The following is a 17,581-nucleotide window of genomic DNA, read 5'->3' as shown; positions in this document are numbered from 1 at the left end:
CCAAATTCCTTAACTTTCTTCCCTAGCTGTTTGTAATCTCTTATTATTATTTTCAGATTCACTGTTGTTGTCAATGAATCCATTTCATTGCAGGCTTCTTTTTTGACCTTCTGACAAGCAAAGTCAATGGTAAAGCCAGATTTATTCAACAACTGGGCTACAAACTTATAAACTGCAGTGATTCACTTAGCAACTGAGGCAAGAAAGATTGTAAAATAGCAATAACACTTAAACTGATATAACACTTCATATGCTTTACAGCTAGCTCTCTCTCAGAGTTTACAGAATCAGCATATTGCCCCCAACAATCTGGGCCTCATTTTACCTATCTCGGAAGGATGGAAGGCTGAGTCAACCTTAAGGTCAGATCGAAGTACTGGCAGTTGGCAGAATTAGCCTGCAATACTGCATTCTAACTACTGCGTCACCACACCTCTTTTTGGTGCACAACTTACTTAACAACTGCTTAGCAATGAAAATTTTTTGTCTCAATCGAAGTTGTAAGTCAAGGACTACCTGCAACCCCACTAAGTTGTTCCTATGTTAGGTAATTAAATTAAGGATTGCAGCCTAACAAGAAATGTCTATTCTTTCTCTAACATTAACATTATCAATTAGATTCTTAATTACTAGCTGATTATTCAGGAGGTTGTTCAAGAAAAGATAAGATGTTTTGAGAGGGATGTATATCAGTGATATTATAGCTCCTGTGATCTTAATATCCTGGGCCACAGCCAGCAGTTCAACCAGGGTAAATCCAGGAATAGAGACCATTGGTGACAGCAGCAGTTAAGAAAGTAATGGCCAAGAATATACAACAGAAAGGAAAACCAAAGTTTTCATCACCGTCTTCCTCACCAAAGTGAATTGTTCTACGCTTTGCTTGAATATGACTGTTGGAAAGGACAGCAGGCACTTAGAGAATTTTGGTATCTCCAATTCCCAATCTTTACTTTTTAAGATTATTGCTAAGTGGTTTACTGAAAATAATGTTTTTTATTGAGAAAAGGAAGATTAGATAATAAAAGTTTGAGTTTTTAAATGGGAAGCACCTCCCATAGGAAGTTCCTTATTTGTGGAGTATAACACACAATTAGGAGATTAGATGCATCCAATGACATAAAAGTGAGGGATGTTACTGGAACAGGGAGCAGCTGGAAGTATCTAGACAGTCATTATATTACTATTTTATGAGTTAATTATTACATCTGGCTGCTGTGGGCTGACTTTAAGTAAAGAATAGCAGTAAGCAATCATGAAAGAGAATATTACTAGAAAATGCTAGCCATTAGAACTAAGAGTGCTGGCATATTTAGAAAACTGGAAATATTTCTAGAGAAGGACAAGACTACAGATTTCTGGCTGGTTTGATTGATTTCATCCATGGCTATGTGGGAATTTCTATTGTGCTTATCAGAAGCCCAAAGACTCCTAATTTTCTCCATGCTAACATTTTTTTTTTAATTTAATTTGCTCTGTTTCACCCACATTTTGCATTTTCACACATTGCTGGGTGTTGTATCACTATTGCAATGAAGGCTTTTCCATTAGCAGTCTACCCTGTCTGTCAAACCAGACACATTAAGAACTGTGTATTTCAGCAGCATTCTCATTGTGGTCGTGATTTTGTCCAGACTGGTTTGGGAACTCCGCTAGACTATTTCAGCTACCATCATGGGCCCTGGGGCCTTCAGAGGTAAGTAAGATGAGTTTGATTTGAATTGGGGGAAGGTCTTCTGAAGAATATTGGTAATAATAAGATGGGCAAGGTTGGATAATGCTGAGGGATGTGCTCACTCATCCTTTTTTTCCCTTTGTATATTTCTTGCATTAAAAAATTCTGTCTTTATCAGTATGTAAGAAGAAAAAGTGCATAAGTCATTTTTTTTCTCTATTGCAAGAATATAGTTGTGCCTTCTAAGTGCTCGTCTATTGAATTTTTTTTTTTTAAAGCACAGGTGTTTTGTTGGAAACTGTGGTGCAGGATTTACTTGTATTTTTATTGTGGTGCAAATATCTGTAGCTGGATTTATTCTGATGAACATTACATTTACTGAGTACATTATAGTTTGATCAGTATTACAACAGAAGGAGATAATTTGGAAGACTGTAGGTTTTTAAAAATATAATATCTCCATTTGTGCAAAAGTTTTGCAGCTTAAAAATAATATAGAGTTTGCTACAATATCAGTAGTGCTTAGTGGCTATCAGCAAGAGAAAAAGAAGGGAAGAGAATATAAAAGATATTTTGGATACACACACAGAGAGAGTTATATACACACACACAGATATATACATATATGTATATACACGTACACATACATTTTCCATAATATTCTTAAGATTTTGTCTTTTAACAGACAAAACAATGTTAAGTTCAAATAATGTCTATAAAACAAGAAGTGTTCAAATAAACAAACAATGAGATTGAAAGCAAGAAATTATGGAATGGGATAACTCACTATGGTCAATTGTCTGCTGCCACTTGGCTGCGGACAATGGCCACCATTATCTTGCCACGGAATACCTTACCTCGGCCAACTCACTATGGAGTCAATTCGCTGCAACTCTGAGCCTTCCGCCCTGATTTCCAAAGCTGCCCCTGCTTAAGGAAGGTGAAAGCTCCTGCCAGCCTACACCTTTTCTCCAAAGACTTCTTCACCTCTCTTTCCAGCCTCTTTACGCTCGGGAGACATTGTTACACACACACACACACACACACACACACACACACACCATTTCAAGCTTACGGACTTTTATCTACATCAGAATTGGGAAGCTGCCAATCATGCCTAGGCTTGGGAAGACGGACTTCTCCTTCAACATGCTGTGCTGGATCCTGATGGATCCCAGGCAGAGAGAGAGGCAAACAAGGACAGTGACTGGGTGATTCAATCTGGAACAATGACTCCCACTTAGTCTACCCTTCACAGTAGGGTGTTTGGGCTGGAATGTGAGTCAGGACACCTTTAGAGAAGGAGAGCAGGAGGTCTATGTGAAAGTCATTGTCTTCAGCAGGAAGAACCTTCATGACAGTGGCTGTTAGGAGCAAGTCGCCCTGTCATTGTCTCTGCTTGATCCTCTCCCTGCCCAGGAACCATCAGGGTCCATTGCAGCATGTTGAAGGAAAGATCCTTCTCCCTAAGCCCAGATGTGATTGGCAGTTTGGCAGCTTTGGTGTGGATAAAAATCCCCAAACTTGGAATGATGTGTGTGTGCGCATGGGCATACATGCAGCTCACCAAAGAAGAGGTTCTTCTCTGCAAGCCCAAGTGTGATTGATAATTTCCCAGCTTGGATGTGAATAAAAGTCCCCAAACTCAAAGGGGTGTGTGCGTGTGTTCGTGCGTGCGCAAGCATGCAACAATGATTCCCAATCATCCTGCCTTTCACAGGAAGGCACTGGAAAGCAAGGCGAGGAAGCCTTTTGAGAAAGAGTGCAGGTCAGCAGGAACGTTCACTGCCTTAAGCTGGGCTGGCTTTGTAAAACAGAGTGGAAGGCCCAAGTTTTCAGCAAATTTTCCCCTACAGCCAGGTGGTGGCAAGTTGTCATTGACCCAGGAAATTTATATTCTTATTCTCTAAGTTCTTTAACAATCAAAATTCTTTGTACTTAAATGCTAGAAGAAAAGTTATTTTAGTGGCTGTAGTATTGTAGTACCAGGATTGAGTTGGAGGCAGAGGCTAATATTTCAGTTAGCAGCATGATATTCCTCAGGAAGAAATTCAAAAACAATCCTCCCCTCCAAATTGTGGCAAACAATTTGCATAAACTAGATTTAATAAGCTAGATAAGATATCAGGGAAAAGATAAAACAAAATGGAAAACCCAACTTTAGTTCCTCTGATATCACTGATGCTTAACAGCTTCTGATTAGCAAACACAGATAAAACTCTCAACACGACATTGAATAATCAAGCTGTATGTCTGTTAGATAATCAGACAATGAAGTAATAAGGCTGTTATATCACAGTCTATCAGGATAATAAACTAGACCAATGATGGTGAATCTTGTGCCAAAGCTGATAACCCACAACATTTTGAGTGACACACCAATACTATTTTCAAAAGCACACCTCATTCCAGGGGTGGGATTCTATCAGTTTGCACCTATTCACTAGAACCAGTTGTTAACATTCTAAGCAGTTCCGGTTGTTAGAAGAAATTACTGGCCTAATCCTGTAAGGAAGGCAGGAAGGAAATATTCTGGTGTTGCTTACAGAAACTGCCTCTCCGTTAACCCTTATTACATTCTTGGCAGGACTAGACTTCCTGTCTCAGGAACGTCTCTGGAGTTTTTTTCTTCTCCTTTACTGGTACTTTGCTTGTGTGGAGTGACCATTCAAAGTTACAATGGCACTGAAAAAAGTGACCTTTGACCATTTTTCACACTTATGACTGTTGTAGCATCCCCAGTCATGAGAGGCCAGGCGAGGAGATGCGTACCTTGATGTGAGTGATATTGAGTTGGCCACACCCAGCCAATAACATGATCACCAAGCCATGTCCACTCAGTCACATGATTACCAAGCCACGCCCACCACCTAAGCCGCACCCACATAACTGGTTGTTAAAAAATTTGAATCCCACCCCTGTCTCATTCTCAATTGTTTTCAGAGGCTGCAGGAGAATGGGGCATGCTCTCCAAACTTTCCAAAAATTATATGAAATGGGGCATGCTTTTGTGTGGATTTCAGAGACAACAGAGACCATGGAAGAGCATTCTTTGAAGGTGTTTCAAGGATAAAGACTTCATTCTGTCTAAAAGTAGGGTGTTCGAAGGATACTGCCTGAAAGATATGGTGTGCGGCAGATTCTGGGGAGCACTGGACCATGGATGCAATTGTGCTTTAAATGACAGCACAAAGTGGCCTTTTTGAGTGGCAGCAGTAGTACTAGGCTTGAAGTTGAGATTAGGCCTCAAATTCAGGCTCTGCTTCAATACTGCTGCCAAGTGCCACTGTTCAGGGTGGCCTAAATGTATGTGTATGTGGAGTAGAGATAGAGAATTGTTTCTGTTTTGGTGGAGGAGTGTGTATTTTCCAATTTTTTGACTTGCTGAGCCAGAAAAGTTCACCACTAATACCTAAACCAACAGGTAACCTACACCACGATGTTCAGATTAACTTGCTCCTTAAATAAAAATCTGCCTCCAATCACATATGCTCCAAAGATAAGGAGTCTTTGGGTTATAGCATTCCATGGGTTTATGACTGCACAGATCAATATAAGAGAGATTTGCCATCTCTGAGAGGAATCAGTGCTTATACTAGGCACTATTAAAGACAATGTAATTGTAAAGTTAAATAATAATATTCCAAAGGGAAACTGAGCCATTACATCCTTGGAACAGACAAGCCGAAACCATCAGGAGTCCTCCTATAGAGGCATCACTAAAAGAAGCTTGGTAGCTATTTATTGCAAAAAGAAAAGCAAGGCAAAAACTTATTGTCCTTTTGCTTTTACAGTCAAATATCTTTGGTTAATAATTGTAATTGAAAATTGTGTGACCATTTCTCTGAGGGAAAGTCATAGAAGCTTCTTGAGATCTGCCACTTTTTAAAGACAAAAAAGTGGGCTTTTGACAGTTTCATAAAGGGGGAAATATACATGCAGATATGATCTTGGCACACAGAGACGATGCAGAGGAAAAGCTGCGAACTGGAAGCTGTGTTTGCCTCAATTTTTCAAAAGCAAAACAATTTTGAAGGAGGGAAGAAGCAGTCAGTTTAGTTATTTCCCTGTAAAACATCCATTCCTAAACTTTTCCTTTTTAAGATTGGCTAGGTGATTGAATTTCTCTAAAATCTAATGAAGATAACAAGAAGTGTAAAGAACCCAGCCTGCAGAGATTTTGTTCGTCTTGTTGTCCTGCTTGCTTGCCAGTCAGATACCAGAAAAACAAGGAGCAAATCTGCTTTTCTCCACATTTTTAAAGAGCTTTCTGATATTTTAAAAACTGTACTGTGCTGTAATTAAATGTCCCTTTGCTCTCCTTCAAATAAATGTTGAAACTACAAATATTCCAATCTAGGCAGAAGGGAGGCCCTTTAAAGAATAGAATCGGTAAGGACAGAAAGACTCATAGCTTGCCAATTATATAAAAAAAAAAAAAATCCAGCATTTTTACCCTGCATATGGGTGTAGCTGATACTGCTGTGTAACTTGAACCAATTTGGCCCTTAGTGGGTGGGTGAAAAAATGACTACATTACAGTAGCAACAAAGTGTTGCTTGGCAGGAAAAGTAGCTAACAGAAACCTATCAAATACAGCAGGTCCCCACACCCTTCCCTGGCTCACCCCATGCAACTGCTAAAAATCAGACAATGTGATGCAATATGAAGATGTGCAATGATTTGGTTTTTTTTCTTAAACAAACCTCTAGACTAGTGTTTCCCAACATTAGCAGTTTTAAGATAAGCAGAGTTCAATTCGCAACATTTCCAACTGATATGTATATAGTATATAAAATCATACATTGCAATGTCCTACCTGCAACTGAACACTTCAGCTTCAACCATAACAACACAAGAGCAAACAATAGATACAAATTCAAGGTTAATTGCACCAAACTTGATTGCAGGAAATACGACTTCAGCAACAGAGTGGTCAATGTCTGGAATACTCTACCTGACTCTGTGGTTTCTTCCCCAAACCCCAAAAACTTTAACCTTAGACTGTCTACTATTGACCTCACCCCTTTCTTAAGAGGTCTGTAGGGGGCGTGCATAAGCGCACCAATGTTCCTTCTGTCCCTGTCCTATTGTTTCTTTTATTTTTATTTTTTATTTTTCTTATATGTATCCACGTATTCATAAATATGTTTTTACTTATACCTATTATTTTGTAAGCAATTAACAAAAATAAATAAATAAATAAAATATGGGGCTGAGGAATTCTGAGAGCTGAAGTCCTTACATCTGAAAAAATTGGATTTAGAAACATTGCTCTAAATGTATTTTCAGTTGAGGGCATTTAGTATACAAACTTAGACAACCAAAGATGTCCTCACAGGATACTTTGGGAAACACTGTAATTTTTCTGAGATAGTACTATCCCCAGGAATGTAGGAAGGTGAGAGCATTCGTTCATTTGTTCAAATTAAAATACTCTCCTACCGTATATTGTTCAGGTATAATGGGAATGCAATATTTTCAAATGATTTGTTAGTTTAAACATCCTTATAAAAAAATTTGAACCTCATGTTGGAGAGAATCAGGTTTGGTTTGTAAAATGATACCTTATTTTCTATATCAAAAACTTATTTCTCATTCTAACGATAAAAGAAATATTAGAGTTTAGATTTACAGAGAAATTAGTTATATCTTTAACAAATAATGTATCCCAAAAAACAAAGGAAATTTTGACAATTTAAAGACATAAATTATGAACATTTCATTTCCAACTAAATTGTTTCTCTCAATGCATATGTCAAAGTTCAAATTTCCAGTCCATAAAAGAATAGCATCACAACCAGAAAAAACTATTATGGTAAATGTGTTCCTAATGTCATTAAGGACTTCATGATTGATTTGCCCACATAATCTAGTCAACTGATTTATTTATTTTATTTATATTCTGTCCTTCTATTCAGCACTCAGGAAAGCTACCTCTGAACCAAAAATATAAATTTTAGCTTTTACAAACATTATTTAAGTGAAGAAAAAAACATGTAAAACCTATTCCTTTAAAAAGCAGCACATACTCTTAGATGAGAGTATAGCAGCATTGTAAGAGAATTCGATCTTGAAATTGTCACATCAGCTCTTTGATAGACAGATCAGGAATCAGACACCACAAAAGTTATTGGAATTTTATTGTTGCAGAGCATAATAATAAAATCTCTGACAGTTTCTCTTTCTCTCTTATGCCATGAATCAAGATCATTTTCCAGGCAGAGATTTGTTTATTGTTTCTTTTTTCTCCTAAGACTTTTGCATTTTATTTATTTATTTTTGTTCTTGTTGTTTCCTTCAACAAGGTCTTAAAGATCTGGCTCTTCCCCTAAACCTTGAGTTAGGATCATACAACAGATTTCTTGTATAATTTCTACACTGGGAGGTTTTTGAGTTAGACTTTAGTGCCATTGTGCTTTGTTGATATGTTTATATATTTTATTACTTTTGTAACTGTTGGTATTTTATATTGTTGTCAGTCTTGCAGTTATATGCTCAGATAATCTTTTAAGCAAATTAATTAGAATAGTAATATATCTGATATTTTGTTCTTGAATCACAAATAAATTTCAACTAAAAGATTAATTAGAAATCTAACATACAGTGCAAATCTATTGCAGAGCAAAGCAATTACAGTACTAGGAGAAAAATGTCTGAAAATATGAAAAAAATGCTTAAAAAGAGGACAAAATTTCTTAACATTTACATCACAACCAGGAAGATCAAGTTAATAGAATTAGAGGAAGTATGCACATCTTTCTTTTTAAATTATAGGAGTGGCATTGGGACAATGGAGTAGAGGGTAGTTTTGGGTGTGGATTTTTTTTTAACATCCAGTGCAGGCAAACATTAAGAGAATTAAATAGAAACAAACACTTTTGGCAAAAATGCATTATTCTTTTGGAGACATGAATGAATCCTCAGCCAATCTCAGTAAGTGTTTAATGAGTTAGGTCCTTGAGAATTTTGAATTGCTCAGGGAATGAAATCCTCTATTTAGGGCAAATTGAAAAATAAATGCAATAACAAAACAAATGTTACCATTCAAAATATTGAGATTATTCACTAACATTTCTGATATTGAGTTCTAGAGTAAAATACTAAAGAGGAATGTACATTTCCTATCCTGAAGCTTTTGCCATTCTTCAAATCTTGGCTTTCCTCCAATCTCTTTGTATCTTCCCTGTCTAAGGGAGGGTGCTTTATAAATAAGATTAATGTGTTTCTCCTTCAGAGAATTTAGGCTCTTATATAATAGTAATACTAGATTACTATCCATGTTTATATTTCTTTTTATCAGTGTTTATCTTTTTGTTGGGGGACAATAATGGGATACAGGCAGTGGTGAGATTCAAATAATTTAACAACTGGTCCTCTGCCCTAATGACTGGATGGGCATGGCTGGGTGGTCATGTGACTGGGTGGGTGTGGCCAACTTGATTGGTCTCATCCTTAGGAAATTTCTCCTTAGTCCAACCCACAATAAAACAGCACTGTTCCAATATTTAGAATAGAACAGAATAACAGAGTTGGAAAGGACCTTGGAGGTCTTCTAGTCCAACCCCCTGCTTAGGCAGGAAACCCTATACCATTTCAGACAAATGGTTATCCAATCTCTTCCATCCAACAATGGATGGAAACTAACCAAAGAGAGAAGCAAGCTAGGACTAAGGAGACATTGCCTAAGGATGAGACCAATGAATCAGTGGAATAGCTTGCCTTCAGAAGTTGTGGGTGCTCCATCACTAGAGGCTTTAAAAAATAGTGAGGGAAGTACACTCCAAAAGTACATTTCCAGGAACCACTTAAACAATGCAGAAAACTTAAAACAGCCATTCCCCTTTAAAAAACAAGTCAACCCCATAGCAAACACAGCAGCTGAGAGGGAAACTAAGAGCAGCTGCTCATGCCAATTGAAAGCCTGGGTGTGCTGCCAAAAGCCATTAACCCTTCCAATGCTCTTATTCTATGTTCTCTATGTTCTATATTGGGTGCTTCACAGCAGAAACAATACAGCTGGCTGGACCACACATGCATTAAATTCACAGCCTGTATGATCAAGCTGCAGCATTGTCCCCTCCTGTATTTTTCCCCCAAGAAGAAACAAGAAATAGCCAACACTGCAGCAGCTAAAAAAGGTCTTGGCGAACTCCAGAGAGTCTCAGCTGATCACAGAAGTGTTACTTAATATACTTTATAATGAAAATGTTTGTAATCTTGTTCTTCTTCCTGAAGGGAAGAGGTTAATATCCCTAGATTGATGGGGTTTCCCTGCCCTAATCCTGTCAGTTTCTGTTGTTTGTTGACTTGATTCAGCATGTATCGGCTGCATTCCAACTGCAATTGTTAAGTGGTTCTTGGCTATCTGGAGCTATTAACTGAAGGGGGAGACAGAGAAAATCCCCTTCTCTAGCACTTTATTTTTAGCTGGTTCTCCGGACTGCATAAGCAATTAAACTAATGGTTCAGGTGAACCAGTGGAAAACTGGTTGAATCCCACCTGTGGATACAGATCATCTTATTTATTGATTTGTTTGAAATAATCATATGCTGTTTGTGGTTTCCAAAAAAATCACTATAAAACTATGATACCATAAGAAAAAAGAAAATGAGAACAGTCCATAGGAACTTATTTTTATGATTTCAGATTGTTTGATATACTGTATATTGTTTCAGTGAGATATATAGTGAAATGAAAAGAAAAACATGGGGAACTTTTAAAAGTGTACTATTTCAACTTTTCCAGAGCACAGTCAACAAGTACAAAACTCAGATATTTTGAACCATGGAAAATTCTTGTCATCCTATTGGCCAGCATAATTGCAGCAGCAATCATCATCGGATTCCTGACTCATTTTTCACAACATGGTAAAAAGGATCTTATGGTCAATTTATAGAGCTACTTTTTGAACACATTTGTAATTGGTTTTATTTTATAAATAGGCAAATTCTGCTTTCCCTGATTTTTTAACATGGAAATAACTTGGCTTATTTCCCAGGCCAATCAGATGTTTTTGCTACCCAAATAGAGCAAAAGATTTTTTTTCTCTTCACACTGGATCTTTGCTTAACTATGGGAGAAAGTGAACACTTGATTATTATGGGCCTGCAGGGACATCCTTGCTTACTTTTTTTCTTGCTGCAGTCCTGCATGTAAAATATAAGTTAATGGATATACACTCTGCAAATGTATAGTCTTCTATCCTGGGACGTAGAGAAAACAACCTCACAGTTGTTTGAATCCACCATTTATCTTTGACATGAACCTCTGAACACATCCTGAAAGATTAAATGATAGATTCTGTCCTAGGATTGTTTAACCTAAACTATTTTCCAATCTTAGAATTTTGACTGAACATTTTTTCCCCAAAAATCTGATCATGCCTACTTAAATTACCAATTAAAACATTAATTTTATTACCTTTACAAATCATTTGAAAGAAAGCATGTTGGAATTTCATAAATTTAGATGTTTCCTAAGTTTAGATGTTTTTTAAATTGCTAGTAATAAAGGAAAATATGATTTATTCATTAAATTTGTATGCCTCCCATCTCTTTACAGCTTACAAAATCAATACATTGCATGATAAAAATATTACAGCATTAAAACATCAGACATTAAAAGCATTTAGATTTTTGAGGCAGTGCTTGTAAAATGTCAAAAGCCTGGTAGTGTTCATGAGCAATTTTAGTTTTTGTATAAAAGAGAAGTAAGAAGTTATCCTCTTCAGTATTTTCTTTGATCTGTAAGTTCTTCATCTTCCTTTCCTTCAGCATGCTACTTTTAACATGAGATTCCTTTTAATATTTCCCCTGCCTTCTAGGCAAAAGGACCGGCCTCTTCTGCCCTGTCTAGTGTGGTCTTCTGAATCCAAGGATAGGGATAGTGAACAAAAATAAGTAACATGGAGTATTTGGAAGTAGTATATTGGAATTTCTAATTTAACATAAATCTTACTTTTTAGGTATTAGAGATCAAAAGCTATCATATTACAAGGGCAACTTTAAAATCAATGGTTTACAATACAATGGTGCTTTGTCTCGGCAGACTTCAGACCAGTTTAGAGATTTAGGAAATTGGATTGAAAAACTGGTAAGTCTCTGAATTTTTACTTTCCTCATTCTGGATTCAAATATGTAGGCTTAAGGTGCTTTGTAGATGTAGATTTGTAGATGTGAATTTATTGCTTTGTATGTGATATGGAAATATGAGTAGTTGTGGGTTCTTCAACAAAGCAAGCATCTATATTCAGCACTTAAAAACAATTTTGGAACCCAGAAATTTTTGGATATTTCTGAGAATAATAATTGAAAACTGTGGATAATTTAAATCATGATGGATTAAAGCTTCTGACCGTGCATAGGAATGTGCATTTCTGAATTCATCTAACCTATTTAGCATATGTTTTGAAATCAGGCAAAGATCCTGATAATTTTTTATATAACAATATGACTAATGCAGTGGTGAGATTCAAATTTTTTTACTATCAGTTCTGCGGGCATGGCTTGGTGGGTGTGGCAGGGGAAGGATACCATAAAATCTCCAGTCAGAAGTGGTATTTGCCAGTTCTCCAAACTACTCAAAATTTCCACTATCAGTTCTCCAGAACTGGTCAGAACCTGTTGAATACCACTACTGGACTGATGTGGCAATTTCCAAAATATTTTTATTGTTTGAATCTAATTAATGGTTAACTTCCATTCCCCACCTCTTTGTTCCTAGTCCAATTCCATAAAAACTGTTTACTTCTTTACTTCTCAGAATGCTGGGAACAGGCAGAGAGTAATATCAGACAATAAAGGCAAATGTAGCATTCAGTCAGGGGCCCACAGTTCGTGGGCTGTCCTACCACCTTCATGGTACCAAAGGAAAACAAAAATAAAGCATTACTGGCTCCTGTTCTACATTTTTGGTTCACAATGTGTTTATTGTTCTGGTCATTTCATTATATTCATTTGAGGTCTTAGGGGAGTCTGCCTAGTTCAAGGGTATTATTTTTTTCTGTTACTACAAGTAGTGTTTGATATATAATTGTAACCGACCCTGGATTTGGTATCATAATTGTGTTGGTCACGCCAAATTTTATGAACTTTTTTGCAGTGAACTATGTTAAATGAACTATGATCATAAAAAAAATTCATTGTCCAGGATGGATGTATTTTGCTGGAAACTGGAAGTAAAAAAAAAGTCATAAAGTGTTGATATGTGACTGTGAGATAATGCAAATGGCTATAATTGCAGGCTGGTTGCCAAATGCCCAAAATGCAATGACAGGACTATGGAGGAGGGTATCCATTGGGTGTCCAACTTCAAATCTAGGTCCTATGTAGCCCTCGGGAGATCCATCGTAACTTTGATGGTCACTGAGCAATCAGTCGTAAGTTCAGTTTACTTTATTGTCATTACACCTTGTACAACGAAATTAAATGCCATCTTCAGTGTACATTTTAACTATAAAAATAAAACATCTTTCACATTCTATACTATTTAATTGAAAACCCAATATTGCATTAATATTGCACTATACAGTAGAATTCAATATAGTTACTGCCCTGGGATAGAAGCTGTTTTTCAGCCTATTAGTCCTTGTTTTTATTATCTTGGACTGTCTGCCAGATGGTAATAGTTCCAAAAAAGGGTACCCAGGATGAGATGGATCTTTAAGAATGTTTTAAACTTTCTTAAGGCAGTGGGAGCTATAAAGGTCTTCCAGAGAGGTTAGAGGGCAACCAATTATCCTCTAGGCAATGACGTTAACCCTCTGGAGTGCTGTCCTATCTGCCACTGTGCAATTGGCAAACCATACAGAGGTACAGTAAGTTAATAAGTCTATGGTGCAGCGTAGAAGGTCACCAGCAGTTTTTCATTCAGTTGTTTTCTGAGAAGTCTCAGGTAGTATAATCTCTGCTGGGCCCTTTTGACCAGTTCTGAATGTGAGTGCCCCAGGTCAGGTCCTCTTTTTTGCTAACATCCAGAAACTTTAAAACTGGCCACTTGCTCCACTTGTCCTCCATTGATAAGCAAGGGCTGGATGTCTGGTCTATTCCCTCTATAGTCCACTATAAGGTCCTTGGTCTTATCAGTGTTGAGGACCAAGTTATTGTCTCACACCATGAAAGCAACTATCCACCTCATCTTGATAGGCAGACTCATCCACCCCGGAGATGAGTCCCACCATTGTTGTATCATCTGCAAATTTAGTAATAGTATTACTAACGTGAGTGGGAATGCAGTCATCCACATAAAGAGGATAGAATAAGGAATTCAACATGCAACTCTGTGGTTTACCAGTGTTATGAATAAGGGCTGAAGAGATATGATTACCTAATTTGACCCTCTGAGAACAGCCAGACAGGAAAGCCATAATCAAAAGGCAGATTGAATAAGAAAGTCCATGGTCCAGAAGTTTAGACACCAGTCTATGTGGAATGATTGTGTTAAATGCAGAGCTAAAACCTACCCAAAGCATCCTCACATAGCCCCCTCCCCCACTATGTGTTAAGGACTACCTGTATTAAAAAGCCAGTAAAAAGCCTAAAGGATAACATATTGGCATTTTTGCAATCAGGATTTCTCATAATAGCTATTGTTAAAAGGTCAATAAAATGATTGTTTATTATTGTATTAATAGGAATGAGGACAATATAGTTAGAATTGTTCTGAACTGTCATGACAGTTTATAAATCCTTGCAACTTTTCAAGGTTGTGTCGTAGCTCAGATAAAGAAAAATAATACTGAGAAGATTTCTGTCAATTTCCTGCTCCTTCTTAGTACTGATCAGTTAGCTATATTTTTATTTAAAAAAACCAACTGCCTTGAAAGAGGATTCCTGGAGAAATATTCTCAACCAAGGCTCTATGTGAGAAAAGGTGAAACAAGAATTCCTGAAAGTAGGAAAATTGAACAGCTCAAAAGTGCAACTTTTCCAAGCATTTAAAGAAACAACAATAACACAGCTGAGCCAGCAACAAGGTAACTCAACTCTCAAATTCTGCCCATGTTGTAAGATCTCATAGGTCTGGAGCTACTTTCAAACTGATGAAAATTTTTATGTGGGGGTGTCTTAAGCTGATCTTGAAGGAGCCACCTCCCATATTTCTTGTGCTGCTAATCTGTCTCTAGCTGTCTGGGAACAAATTGGCATTTCATTAATGAATTCTGTTTTAGGTATAATCTTTGTCCAGTTTATTTTCCTATAAACTGCTGCTGTGTCTAGTAACTGCTTCTCAAGAATGGAATAGCATCTGGGATATCAATCTTGCTCTATTCTTTGTGAAAAAAATGTGTTGGCCGCAACTTTGGTTGTACCAAAATGGCAATGTGGGCTTTTACCCAGACATTACTATTTGGAATGCCACCAGAAAGGAAAAACAGAACCAAAACTTCCACCAGCAAACATTGGAACAGAACAAAAATAATTATTTGGCTCCTTATCATGCCAAAGAGGTGCAGGAATGTTGGGTTTCTTGTTAGGAGGGTGATTAACCAGGTATGCCAATCTGCTCCCAGTAATTTACTGAAAAATCTGGAAAATATGCTCCAAGATGAAGCTGAAAATTTTTTATTTTGTCAAAATTAATAAAATTAGCACTTTCTGCTAGATACTGCTTATGTAAGAACCAAAGAAGGTAATATCAATTAAAAAACAGATATTTTTTTAAAAAATGCAACCAGATGGGACTGTACAAAACAAATAACTCTTAGAAGAGAAAGAACATGTTGCTTTTCTGTGTAAAACTACTGTAATGCTATGTAGAACTAGCAGATAGCATTTGAATGATGAGTTCTTGATCCAAACTCTTTACACAAAGAGCTCTTTTGGTTGGACATCATTTGAGAGAGCAAGAACTGTGACTGTCATTGTGATGTGCTTTTTTAAAAGTACCAGTCTGAGTGGTCTCCCTCTCCCTCCCTCCCTCTCTTTGTAGGAGATTGGAGGTCTTCACAGACAGATGTGGAATTAAACAAGACTAAGCAAATGGGGCAGCGGGAGGATAAGAATGCAACATGCTTATGCATTTAATTCTGAGCATTAAAAAAGAATGAAACTGAGTTATATGACCTTTATATGGAGGATTCAGTTAGTAAAGGAATGTGCTGGTTACACTAAATCATTGATAATATGATAAAATACAAAATAAAGTAACATAAAAATAATTGCAGAAGAACCGTCAAAATATTCAACGGATATCAAATTTAGGTCCAAATGAATGTACACTGACCACACACATAAACAAACACAAACCCACTCTTTCTCACATTATATATACAGCTTCCTATTGTTCCCTCTCAACCCTTAAACTGATGTAATTCCACTGAAATTCTATCATTGTCTCTGGCTTCTGAAAAGTAATTTTGATGCTCTGAACTACATTTTAGTAAGAAATAGTTATGTCCTATTAAAAATACTTGTACTATGATGTGTCAATTATTATTAGCATACGAAAAGACTGGCATTTTTACATGTAAATTATTTCAGCCACTCCTTTGAATAAAGTTGTAGTTCTTGTCATATGGTTTTTGAGAGGATGTGTTGGAATTTCAAAAGGAATAAACAAAGATAATTAAAACAGGGCATGAAATGCTTTCATCAGCTTGGCTATGCAGAAGTACATGTTTAAGAAAGAATATAATTGCTGGAATAATTATGTATCCATAAGTGAAGCCCCAGGCAATTCCACACTACAGCTTAAACTACTTGCCTCCTATGTTGCTACTATTTTTTTTCATGTCAACTTCAGAAATTCTAGTTCATTTGGGGTGAGCTGGCAAGGTGGTGGGCTGTGTCAATCTGTTCTGACTCAAGGCCCAATTGGTTATTTGTCTGCTTCTTGTTCTTTCCATTCCTGAAGGGATGATAAATTCACTGGCTGACTCTCGGGTGGATTGGCCTACTAGAGTCTGCCTTTCATTTGAGGGGTTGTTCCCTCACCAATTTTGCATTCAGGAAGTAATGAGTGGCCCCAATTTGCAGTGGGCCAGTGAGAAAATATGATCATATCCACCGAATTATTTTTTTCATGTTGCAGAAGAGAGGAAGAATCACCTTAGAGTTCTACTTTCCATCTCTATTCTATAGATAAAAAAAATTAAGTCCAAAATTATCAATAATGAAATAACATTTGGTGTTGTCCATAATAATTACCTATCATATTGTTTCCAGGGGCTCAAAGTGTCTTTTGATACATAGCTAAGGTAAAACTATTTCCTCTTGTTCATGCTTTTCTTTCTCCACTGTTAAATGACTTTAATGCTTGCTGATATTTAATGAATAAACATCAAACTATTTTATTATTGTTGTTGACTGTATATATTTGCTGTGATCTGGCTATAGGGTTATATGTTGGGTGGAAACTAAACTAGGAATTATCCATAGTAATTTTTCAACAGTATCTAGTCACCTAAAATACTAACTTTTGATAGCTTAATCCTCTCTATCCTTCACTGCCACCCAGTACCAGCTTTCCAAATGTTCCAGTTACATTTTTTGGAGAAATGTAGTTATGTTTTTAAAGAATGGTGAGGGGACATTGAATATGGTCCTTTCTAAAGAAAGATTCCCCTATATGGCTAATTAGCAGCTTGTGAGTCAGACCAATTTCCAGCAGATAAAAATCTGAAGAATGTAATTGTGATGGGTTTATCAGTCTGCTAATTCAAAATGTGCCTATGTCAAAGCAATAGATTTTAGATTTGACCCTTCACAATCAAGTGTGATAAACCTGCTCGTTGTACAATACAACATTATCTGACTAAGCTTTAAACAAACATTGTTAACAAATTAAATTTCACAACATCAATTATGATAGTGGCAATGTTTCATGTAGATAGTTATGAAATGACTAAATGGCTGGAGTTTCATTCTGAATGGCTTTCCAAAAGTATCATCTGCGAGGAGTTT

At 36.7% G+C, this 17,581-nt stretch overlaps 1 protein-coding gene across 1 annotated transcript in view; it reads left to right on the top strand.

Moving 5' to 3' along the window:
* Positions 1-1,674: 1,674 nt before the first annotated feature.
* LOC113448795 (transmembrane protease serine 11C-like) overlaps positions 1,675-17,581 on the top strand; it is a 57,953-nt gene continuing 42,046 nt past the window's right edge. The window contains exons 1-2 of the mRNA XM_026719589.2: positions 1,675-1,696; positions 11,644-11,771. Of these exons, the coding sequence (XP_026575374.2) occupies positions 1,675-1,696; positions 11,644-11,771 (150 nt within the window). The remainder of the gene's footprint in view (positions 1,697-11,643; positions 11,772-17,581) is intronic.

This window comes from Pseudonaja textilis, chromosome Z (genome assembly GCF_049901715.1).
Source record: "Pseudonaja textilis isolate UNSWEBS1 chromosome Z, rPseTex1.2, whole genome shotgun sequence".
Classification (NCBI taxonomy): domain Eukaryota; kingdom Metazoa; phylum Chordata; class Lepidosauria; order Squamata; family Elapidae; genus Pseudonaja; species Pseudonaja textilis.
The sequence above is the reverse complement of the archived record's forward strand: the minus strand, read 5'-3'. Positions and strand labels throughout refer to the sequence as shown.